This window comes from Magnolia sinica, chromosome 3 (genome assembly GCF_029962835.1).
Source record: "Magnolia sinica isolate HGM2019 chromosome 3, MsV1, whole genome shotgun sequence".
Taxonomy (NCBI): domain Eukaryota; kingdom Viridiplantae; phylum Streptophyta; class Magnoliopsida; order Magnoliales; family Magnoliaceae; genus Magnolia; species Magnolia sinica.
In genome coordinates, this window is record NC_080575.1 from 96551105 (window position 1) to 96562018 (window position 10914).

Consider the following 10914-nt stretch of genomic DNA (forward strand, 5'->3'; position numbering starts at 1 on the left):
GCATATAGCGGGCTGTAATCTTTTCCACATGGGTGGGCCCCATCGGATTGGCCCAATAGTAAGGCATCTACACAATCCATCGCCTAACCGATCGGCATCTGACGGTAAGAACAGAGGTGAAAACCACACTCTAACAGAGAGGCGTCTTATCAAATCCGCGTCTTACACTAAGAACTTGCACAGATGAAAACCTGTAATGAGAGAGAGAAAGAGAGATCTGAACTAAAACCACATTTTATAGAAGGATTAAAACCTCATTTTATAGACGAACAGAGGACTAATATATTTTTTTAAAGGCGAAGAACAGAGGATTACAAGAAACCCTATCGCCAAAATCCTAATAAAAATCTGAAAAATGCAAAAAAAGAAGAAGAAGAAAAGAATTAGAGAAATGTGAATTCCAATTGCTGAGAGAGAGAGAGAGAGAGAGAGAGAGAGAGAGAGAGATGGAGAAGGAAAAACCCAGAAAATCCATACCAGAAAAGAATCAAACGAATCTTCCTCTCCAAAACCCTAGAATATATCGATATCTCAGAGCAGCTCCCGCCTCGCCGCATACCCGTACTGCGATCGCCGGATATTGTCCTGCCGCTTCTTGTACACGAATCCGCCCACCCCGACAATGCCCGCCCCGACGATGACTCCGATCGCGATCCCGGCCTTCTGCCCGGTCTTCAATCCGCCGTCCGACCCCGATCCTTCCGATTCCTCGCCATCGCCATTGCCGCTTTTGATATTGCTGCTGTCCTGCGACGGCGACGAACCAGGGGCGTTCTCGTTAGACGGTGGTGGTGCCGGGGGAGAATTCTCGGACGATGGAGATTGCGGCTCGATCGATGGTTGAGATGAAGGAGCTTCGTGGGGAGGACTGACGATCGACGGTGCAGAAGACGGAGCTTCTGGAGGAGATGGCGAAGGCGGTAAATCGTCTCCGCTATGGGGAGAAGGAGCAGGCGAAGGCGAACTTGCAGAGAAAGCACGATCTGAAAACAACGAAAGCAGTGCCAGAAAGACACACAGCCTACCCAATCCTTCCATGGCAGATCTCCCAAAACCAATGAAATTAACAGATAAAATCAGCTACAAAAGAGACAGATCCGTGGCCACAATGCAAGAAACGTGGATCTGATTCCAGAAACGGGATCTGGAAACCCTAGATCTGAGGAAACTGAAGAAATCTGGAGAGAAATTGGGAAATGGAGGAGGAAGAACGGAGGAGAATGAGAGAAGTACTAGATCTGGAGGCGTAGATCTGACGGAAAGGTGACGCTTTTTGAAGGAAATGGAGTGGAAATGAGACGGCGGGGATCGAGATTAAAGTGAAATGGGATATTGAAAATACTGGATCGAAGGAAAAAGAATATGAAACGAGAAAGAGGTGGAGATGACTGTGCAGACAGTAGACTTGTATGGTTAGAGTAGAAATCGCGTGGAATAGGAGAAGGTGAGAAACGGACGAAAGAGAGAGAGGGCCGTGGACACCGTTTTCAACGGCTGGAGAGAAGCGTCATTTATTTCTGCGATTGCGCGGATTTTTTACTTTTTTGAATCATGAATTCCTCGTATTGTAGTCCGCGAATAACTGAAGTAACCAACCATACGTGGGGTTTTGATAGGGTGGGGTACCGTACGTTGGCAGGTTTCCACCTGATTGTATCCTTAGAATGATCTTAACCGTTCATGTTCTCTTAAATAATCGTGTTTCATTGATGATCATGACCTTTGAATATGAACCATTGAACATTTAACTTCATACACAAATCAGCATTTAACAAATGATTATTATGATGGGACATAAGCACATTTTGCATAACATGAACGGTTCATATCATCATTTAAGATGAAATGGGGCTCAGTGCCTCCGTACCCTTCCAAAACTGAATGATCGGAACCGTTCAATGTGTGCATCCCACCATTAGTAGGTAATGGCAAAATAAGAGTTGCAACGCGTTGTCCCAGGCATTCATTCCGCAGACGAATAAAAATCACATATGATCAATGGTTTACGGGGTCCACTTTCTGAGGTCGGACTTTTAGAAATTGATCTCACATGGCCCAGCGGGTGGAATAGGATATATAACATGGGTGGTTCGAGGACTACTTGTATTTTGTCCTTTCTACTTTTCTTCGATCGTAAGCGTTTCAAAGTACGAGAGAGAGAGAGAGAGCTCAGCTGGCGATTATCGAGATTCGCAAGGGGCGTAAAAACAAGAAGTTTTTAGTCCGCAGGTGAAACCACACGAGGTCGGTTCCTCTCCAGGTCCCCATGGCATCGCACCTGTCCAGAAGGGTCGCTCCATCTTGAAAGTTAGACGAAGCAATAGACAGGCAGATACAAGTGGGCCGACATCTTTAAACAGCTGTCCATTACTTTTTCTTAGCTTGGCCCGGATAATGACTAGATACGCCTGATTTTCAGCACGGTCGTTTTACATGGAAGGGGATTGCGTAGTGAGTAACTCACTACCGTTAGCGTACTGAGTAAACTATGTGAGGTCCACAATGATTTATGTATTTTATCCTCTCCGTCCATCCATTTTCCCAGATAATTTTAGGGATTGAGCCCAAAAATAAAGTATATACAATGTTCAAATGGACCACACCAAAGGAAACATACTGTTGAAAATTTTTTGGGGGCCACACAAGTTTTGGATCAAGCTTATATTTTTGTTTTCCGTTCATCCATGTCTGCACGATCTTATGAACAGATTGAACAACAAATAAATATAACTGTAGGGCCTAGCCAGGTTTCAACGGTGGAAATCATTATCCCTACTGTTTCCTGTGGCATGATCCACTTGATCTTTGGATAAGCTTCAATTTTGGGTCCAACCCCTTAAATTAGATGGAAAAAGGGATGGACCACATACATTCAAGGTAGGCCCGACTCAGTTTACTCAGTATGCAATCCGATTTCGTAGAAGACATTTTGAGTTGTGAATCGTGATTCATTGAGCGGCCACTCATGTGAGGAGCAGGAATACGTGCCAAATATTTGTGTACGGAACATGCATGGTTTGAATGATTTTGGTCCGCTAATCAATCAGGTCAAACTTGTATCACAAATAAATGGACAGTTGAAGATCCAACGGTAACAATTTAGTGGCTCAGTTGATACCCCTGATTCCCTATTTTTGGTACATTATACCTTTATAGTGCACCCAACCAGATGAATTACCCAGATCTCTTATACATCAACCTGATCAATGGCCTACTCAACGGATCACATGACAGTTTGGATCAACGAAGATGACCTCACATCCAACGCATTTACCCACTGACGTATCCCATTAAAATTGCCCTCGCAGACCTTCTTGTTTGGTGATCTAAACTGATTACAATACGGACCACCTAGATGTTCTTGCCCAAACATGAATACGGTACATTCAAAGCCGCAGGTACATTTTATTTTTCCGATGAGAAATGATCACAGGCAGCCAGCTTCAGTGATGCGGTGGATTTTCAGCCACCAAAGCCTACAAAAGAAATATTAATTGCCAAAGTGATTTTTAGAGGCTGAAAATGCACTACATCACTCTTACGATGCAAGCGGTCTGTAGATGATCAGTTCTCGGTTGAAATGGAAGATTACATGGTAGTAACTCTTTACGAATGGATTGAATCTTGTACTCTTTTAAGTGCCCACGAGCAGCGTATACATGATCTCCTTGTGCACACGTGTGGGCTTAGGCAGAAGTGTGATTTAAGACCAAGGTTCATCCAAACAGCCGAAGTGCCATTTCTTTTGTTTAAAAAACACTTGAATAGGACATTTTTGGCCTAATAAAGAGGACAGGAATACAGCTACAGTCCACATTCAAGTGGAAAAGGTCCCAAGATTTAAGCAGCCACGATCTCCCAATAAGTAGGAGTTTCAGAGAATGGTCCATCCACGTTGGAACAGAACAAGGTTGCAATGCGTGTGGTGGAAAGAGCGAAATGGTCAGGGACCACCAACGAATTACATTTTTAGGCAACTTTCAAAGCAATGGGTACACTGGTCCCTATCAGCCATTCAATCCGATGGCCATGGAACCAGCCTCTCATCAGCTTTCACACAGATAGCATTGCCGTGGTGAATGTCTCACACCGTAAATCTGGGTGCAAATCATTCCCAATTTCAACTCACTATTCAATATTATTAAAAACATAAGGCATGGCGTACACCGATAGCTCTGGGACATAAGCTCCAGCACATGGATTCTTTTTCTCGGTAGGCCAGCTCCATATGTCAGACCCCACTCTGGGAATGATACAACTTTGCTGAAAACTACAAGTCAGATAGGGTGTGGGTGTGTGTGGGTGGGTGATCATGTGCATTTTACTAATCCGAATAAAGAAGATAAAGATATTTTATTCATGACTTTGCAATCCTCCAGAGGTTTTATCTTTGAGCTCAGTAGAGACCCCAATCCATAACAGCTAAGTGGGGATGAAATTGTAAATACCACCACCTCCACTTTCAGACCCCTCTCTATTTCCATTCCCTTTGATTCTTGTCTATATGCCAAAAACAACTCTTCCTATTTGATAAATAAAAGACAGATACATCTTACATTACCTTAGGAAAAAAACCCTCACAACTCATCCTTCATGTCGTCATTGCTACTGCTCTTCTGGCTCTTGTCCTCTGTCTTTGCAGCTGAGACTGGTCTCTGGAGCTTGAAAGGGATCGATGCATGCTTCTTGATGAATTTGTAGAATGCCACCACTGTTCGATCTGTATCAACAGTAATCTGGAAAAACCATAAAGATCAAGTTAATAATGCCTACTTGCCAATGACAATGCAATGAAAGCAGCAGCAGCAACCAGAACATGCTCGCCAGAAGCAATAAGAGAAGTGAAGGCATTATTAAAGCTGCAATTCAAAGTGCACTCAGAACATGTAAAGAGCAGAAACATTTTGACACAGTCGGTGAGAAGGTGTGGCATTTAATAACACATTTGGAAAACTCATCGAATGTCCTTTTCTTTTCTTTTCTTCTTCGCTCCATTTAGTTCAAGAAGCATACAGAGTTTCAATTTGCATAAGCTGACTCAACATAAACAGAATTTCCAAAACACCCAAACACGCCATAATTGCTGAGGAACATCTACTCACCGGATCAAAGTTCTTATTTCCTGCGGGGAAGAAAAGAAGCGTCGGAAACCCATCGGACTGCAAAAGCAAGAAGACCTTAAGTCTAAGTACCAAATCCAAACTCCATAAAAACATCCAAATTGTATTGAAATATCATCAACCAAATTCCAAGTCATCACTGCATGCCACCAAAATGAAGACTAAGTAGTTTCAGTTGAAAAAGCTGTCAATATAGGAGGGAAATCAAAGAGTCAGACCTTGGCCCTTGGGTGTTCATTGGTGGTTCCATCCATCTTGGCAATGACAAGAGACTCAATGCCCCGCAAATGCTTGGCAAGCTTGTTGTAAGTTGGCTCCAACGCTTGGCAATGCCCACACCATGGTGCATAGATCTGGTTTGAAGCATGAGTTAGAATCACATATGAGAAAATAATATTGAAAATGTGGGGTTCTGTTTTAGTAATGGTTTCTATAATGGTGTTATAACTTATAACAGTTGTTATAATGGGAACTCGGCAGTCTTGTTACTCTTTTTTTTATTTTTCTTTTTTCCTCAGTGGTGGTTGGAGTTGCAATAATGGCCTGCAGCATACCAGCCATTATCATCGCAGTGAGGCCAATATAACACATTATAATGACCATTGTTTAATCCAATCCAGCCACTATATTGCTAATTACTTAATTAATCAACCTTAATTGAATAAATAATGATATCATCGATATACTTATAGTATTATCATGACATTATATAGTAATACTTCTTTTGCGAAAAAAAACAGTTGATAAGGGCCAAAACAGCCAACATTTTGCATAATATCTCAGTTTGTAATGCCTGATGTATATATACTTAAAACAACAATACATATATTGGGGCTTCACACCTTGGTTTTAGTGTCTTTATGTGAATTCTTACCTCAAGAAGAACATCTTTTGACTCATCCAATACTATCTCATCGAAATTATCTCCAACAACTATCTTCACATCCCCATCATTCTGTGTCACATCAGAAGAGTAAGGAGAGTTGGGGCACAGAAGCACAAATGTGTTAAAGAAAAAAAAAAAAAAGACGCTGAGGAAGCACAATGTTGCAACTTACATTCTCGGGTATTGGGTCTGACTTGAAGAAAGGCTTCAGCTTGTCTTCTAAGAAATCCCCTCCAAATGCCTGTGAGAAAAGAAATAGCACAGCATAAATATCAGATCATCTTATTACATCCGTGGAACTCTGGGGAAGAACGACTGGAGAAGTTATTTCAATTAGAAACTTTTACATATTAAATTCATGTGGGATCCTACGCATTTAGGTAAAATGCTGGTGTGTGGTTGTAGATCTTAGATGTGTGTAAATTACGTCCATGTTCAGAAATTCACACATATTCTGAGGATTAAGCTTGAGACAAATCGACTTGGTCTGGCAATGGTCCAGGTAAAGTCCATATTTTACTTTTACTTCCAAAAAAAAAAGGTCCATATTTTACTTTACTTTTGAAGTTGGTGAGAATTTTCATTGTGATTCAGATGAGTCAAACATGGTAATCAGGGAACCAATCTGTGAGCATTGTATATACCTGTTTTTGAACATTTTTTTCCATCTCATTTCAAAACTACAAAAATGTGAAAGGATTGAAAGAAAAGAAATTTTTTTTATTTTTTTGCTGGGGGGGGGGGTGATGATCTCATATCCAACCTTAACATTGTCTAAAGTCACTTCGCCATTGAGAATAAACTTCTTGGAGTCATCGTTTCCTGTGTATGCCAGAACCTGTAAGCATATGACAACCATTAGACAATACTCATTTCTTGCATCTTGATCCTGTGACCATTAGATGCACAACGCATGAAAACGGAGTCGAATCAGGAGAAAAGGGAGAAGGAAAATTACCTTCGGACCATCTCCAGTCACACCAAAGTAATCTGAAACTGGTTTCCCAACATCCTCATTGTCCATTTCCACATATACAAAGATGAGCTGCAACAGAACCAGAAACCATTACAAATAACAGGGTAGGTGCTTATGGGTTCAGTTTTGGAAAGTAGGATGGCACTGACACAGATATATCCTATTAGATTTTCTTAAGGGCACTAAAAAGCTACCATAAGCAATAAAAAAACACAGCAATCCATTGGAAGTCAGCCAAGTCAACTCAGTTTTCCGTGCGTCAAGCACCAATTCCTAACTGCAAATTTATAGGATCAGGGTTCCATTGACCTGTCTGAATTAACTCAGGATTCCAAAGGATAGTTTCCAGGTTGACCTGATCTAACAAAGTTTAAAAAGGAAATAAATTTAAAAAAACTAGAACCACCTGCTTTAATTGTAAATTCCACGACTTACCTTTCCCTTGAAAAGTTTTGCTGCCTCTTGGAAGATTGGGAGAACCTTCTCCGAACCATTTTTGGTGACAAAAAGCAAAAGCTGACAAAGACAACAAATATGTGAAAACAATTTTATTTATATATATTTTAAAAAAAAAAAACTAATTTTTTATCTTAAAATGCAAGAAAATAGTCTGTTATAAAGATTTAGGTAATGATGAAATTACAGGAAAAAAAGAGCTCACCTGTTTCTTAACTGGATTTTCAAAAATCAGGGGAGCACTTTCCCTGGTAAACGTGGTCACCAAAGGTAGTTTATTGGCAAACACAAAGTCAGTTATTGCGGATTTTGTGAACTGACCATCTGCAAATATGAAAAGCCTGAAGTTAATGGATGCATCTTAGAGTATGATTTCAAGGCACCTCAGCCATGGAGAAGTAACAGGGGAAACTAACCAAAGAGGCTTATTTTCTCTGCCTCCTTCTTCAGCATGACCAAAGCTGGACGTTTAGCCTTAGGATCAATGTGGAAAAGCTTTGCCACATCAGGACTGGAAGTTTGGTAGAAGCTGACGTCATCTTCAAGTCTTGATGCAGCAGCAAGCTCTTGACTCTCAGGACCCTGTCACATTTGAAAGAAAAATGATTGAACAGACTATAGAAATAATGGAAGAAGGGAACCCACAGCGAAACACAAGTACACAATCAAGGTTCTGGGGTGTTAACCTATAAATCAAGGTTCGAGCGCAATTACTTATCAAAGAAAAAAGAAAGAAAGAAAAGAAAAGAAAAGAAACTATAGTGTTCTGGGGAGAGGGGTGTTAACCTATAAATCAAGGTTTAAAATATAATAACTCAAATTGACTCACGGAAGACATGAGTACGAGTGGACACAAAACTTGTTTATATACTCGATCACACTCTTTGTCAAGTACACAATCAAGACTTTCAAGAACACGATTGTGTCCAACTATTCTCAGTTAAAGAAAACAACGAAATTACCCAGAGTAACCAGAGTCTTGATCAAGTAAACTCAACAAGTTCGTTGAGTAACACTACCAATCTGCCATTAATCATATCACTTATCCATGCAGTCTTAATAATCCTATAAGTGCAACCCTCTACCAATTATGCCCTACTAATCCGGGGTTTAAGAAAGTACCACCAATGAGTCAAGGAAGCCCAGAACCAATTTACTCTCAGCAGTTAATATCTTTTCAGCATCCTCAGCTGTGGTTACATTGTGAATACCGGGTCCAGTTTTCTTCTTAATCCAAGTAACAATAGCATCCCTGTGTATTAAATTCAGAGAACATTGGCACCAAATCATGTCAGCGAATTCACTGAAGACAGCATAAGAAAGGCCAAAGATCCAACAAAACTGATGCTTTCAAACCAAAGAAAAGAAAAGAAACAAGGACAGGAAGCTTTAAAAAGATTAAAACTTTTCTTGGTGAACAAACAGTTCTTACCCCAAGATATCACTAGAATGACTCAAACAAGCATCTTGAGAGAAGCAATTGTTATGAAGCATATATATCAAATGATAATTTAACTGGACATGGTACATTTTTCAAATCTTTATCCAGAAAATTCCATGGGGAAACAAGAATACCACTCCAATTCCAGTCTCCCACTGTAAAAAAAAATATGGTAAAACAGCAACTTCTACTTGCTGCTACACAAAGATTCTTTATATATATATATAAAGAATTGTCCAATATTCTCATGAAAGTAAAGGATGCACCCCTTTCCAACTACCAATAGCAAATAAATTCAATGTCAATCTTCAAAGTCACAGCATTCTTAATAAACATCTGACACTAGCCTATTGATTATAAGAAACAACCAGGCCAAAACATTCATGACTGCTGCTCAATTCTCTCCCTAAATCTCATCGAAACAAATATTTCACTTATCACCTTCTCAAATCACAAATTACAAACCAAAATCCTAACCTCTTTTTCTTTTTTTGAAAGGATCAAAATCGTAACCTCAAATATCCAAAATATTAAAAATAATGATTGTCTCATTATTTCTCTGTGCCATCTCAATGCCAGAAGTCACAACATTCTCAGTAGGAACTGCTGTTAACCGAGAATCCTTAGCACATAAAATGCATGCTTAAACATGAGCAAAACCGTCTCTTTCTCAATTCTTCAAAACAAGAAGAAAAAAAAGAAGCGAATTGAGAAGATATTTCTGGAAGTTTAGTTGAATAATGACCATAGGATAACCAAACAATAAAACAAGACTATTTATTGTTCATGTCTTCTCCTTCACAAAAAGGAAAAAAAAAATAAAAAACCAATCCATGGAATTCTTTTACTGCCTGTGGCAATGCAATTTTTTCAGCAAACAACTGACTACTACTTATGACATTTTAGAAGGATCTGGTTTGATTCGGGAGACCAGCAAGTTTTAACCTCATTTTAACACACTCCATTAAAATGAAAGAATTCACCTTCACAACCTCATGAATCAACTAAACCCTAGCCAAATCATATATCTTTCGACCTAAGCATATGAAAAAGATAAAGAAAATACTGAAATCAACCTCAGATCTCAAGATCTTACTTGTTCCTTTGCCCCGAATATGGCTTATGAACTCCATCGATGAAGAACAGCACTGTCGGGAACCCCTGCACCTCATACTTCTGTGCCAGATCATTCTCCTCAGTGGCATCAACCTTCGCCAGCACTGCCTCTCCCTTCAGCTCCGTCGCTGCTGCCGCATACTCTGGCGCCAGTGCCTGGCAGTGCCCACACCACGGTGCATAGAATTCCACCATCACGTACCGGTTCTTCTCCAAGAAATCGCTGAAATTCCCTTCGGTGAGCACGACGACATCCTTCTCGTCAATCGGCGCAGGCGGCTCGTAGCCATCGTCGCCGCCGTGGTCGAATTCCTGTCCTTCGAAGTCATCTAAGTTGTCAAAGTCCTCGTCGGAGAAGTGATCAGAGTCGTGACTGGAATGCTTGCTGCCGGCCGACGATTCCTCAGCGTCGGCTTCTTCAAGGAAGCTGAGATCTTCGTCGAGATCATCGGATTTCTTCGAAGGAGTTGAAGAGGAAAAACCATGAGAGAGGAGAAGAGCTGAGATCGAGAGAAAGAGGAGCATTCGAATCGCCATTATCTTCTTCTGGCGACTTTCAGACACGGAGGGTTAGGGTTTTTCGATCCGGAGTGAAGATCGGAAAACGGGAGAAATGAAATGGATTTTCTAGATCTCAGGGTTTATATAGGTAAAGGGCAGATGCCACGTCGGATTTTCAGTCGCATGTACGGAGGCGGACCAAGGTCACACGTGGCGATATGTGATTCGAAGTTTGTGGGACCTTCCAGACTAGAGCGAATGAAAGATGAAAACGTGGCATCTTTGAGTCATCGTTGGCTTTTCAGTAAGTGTTGACTTATAGTTCTAGGTCTGTTTTGTGGTTTTCATAAGAAGCTGGGGATAGTTTCGTCAATGTTTGAGATTTTGCTCATCAAAACAGCGTGTTCGTTTTGCGTCT

General features: G+C 40.7%; 2 protein-coding genes across 2 annotated transcripts; both read right to left on the minus strand.

The window, feature by feature from the left end:
• Window positions 1-218: 218 nt before the first annotated feature.
• On the minus strand, window positions 219-1732 carry LOC131240329 (classical arabinogalactan protein 1-like). Its single transcript, XM_058238464.1, has one exon. The coding sequence runs from the start codon at window positions 1036-1038 to the stop codon at window positions 532-534; it is 507 nt and encodes a 168-aa protein (XP_058094447.1). The 5' UTR covers window positions 1039-1732; the 3' UTR covers window positions 219-531.
• Window positions 1733-4433: 2701 nt separating this feature from the next.
• LOC131240328 (protein disulfide isomerase-like 1-4) lies at window positions 4434-10618 on the minus strand. The gene is made up of 12 exons (XM_058238463.1): window positions 9976-10618; window positions 8561-8690; window positions 7855-8020; window positions 7644-7762; window positions 7418-7498; window positions 6965-7051; window positions 6770-6844; window positions 6179-6247; window positions 5995-6075; window positions 5339-5473; window positions 5103-5159; window positions 4434-4736 (listed from the first exon to the last, which is right to left on the minus strand). Exons 1-12 carry the CDS (start codon window positions 10530-10532, stop codon window positions 4578-4580), a joined length of 1716 nt encoding a protein of 571 aa, XP_058094446.1. The 5' UTR covers window positions 10533-10618; the 3' UTR covers window positions 4434-4577.
• Between the last annotated feature and the right edge of the window lie 296 nt (window positions 10619-10914).

What these genes read in the sequence shown, in the direction of transcription:
- LOC131240329 (XM_058238464.1), bottom strand. Translation starts at nt 1,038, where the DNA reads ATGGAAGGATTGGGTAGGCTGTGTGTCTTTCTGGCACTGCTTTCGTTG.
- LOC131240328 (XM_058238463.1), bottom strand. Translation starts at nt 10,532, where the DNA reads ATGGCGATTCGAATGCTCCTCTTTCTCTCGATCTCAGCTCTTCTCCTC. An exon ending in TATTCGGGGCAAAGGAACAA is followed by an intron (nt 8,691 to 9,975) that starts GTAAGATCTTGA and finishes TTTAATACACAG; the next exon opens with GGATGCTATTGTTACTTGGA. An exon ending in CAGACCCAATACCCGAGAAT is followed by an intron (nt 6,076 to 6,178) that starts GTAAGTTGCAAC and finishes GATGTGACACAG; the next exon opens with AATGATGGGGATGTGAAGAT.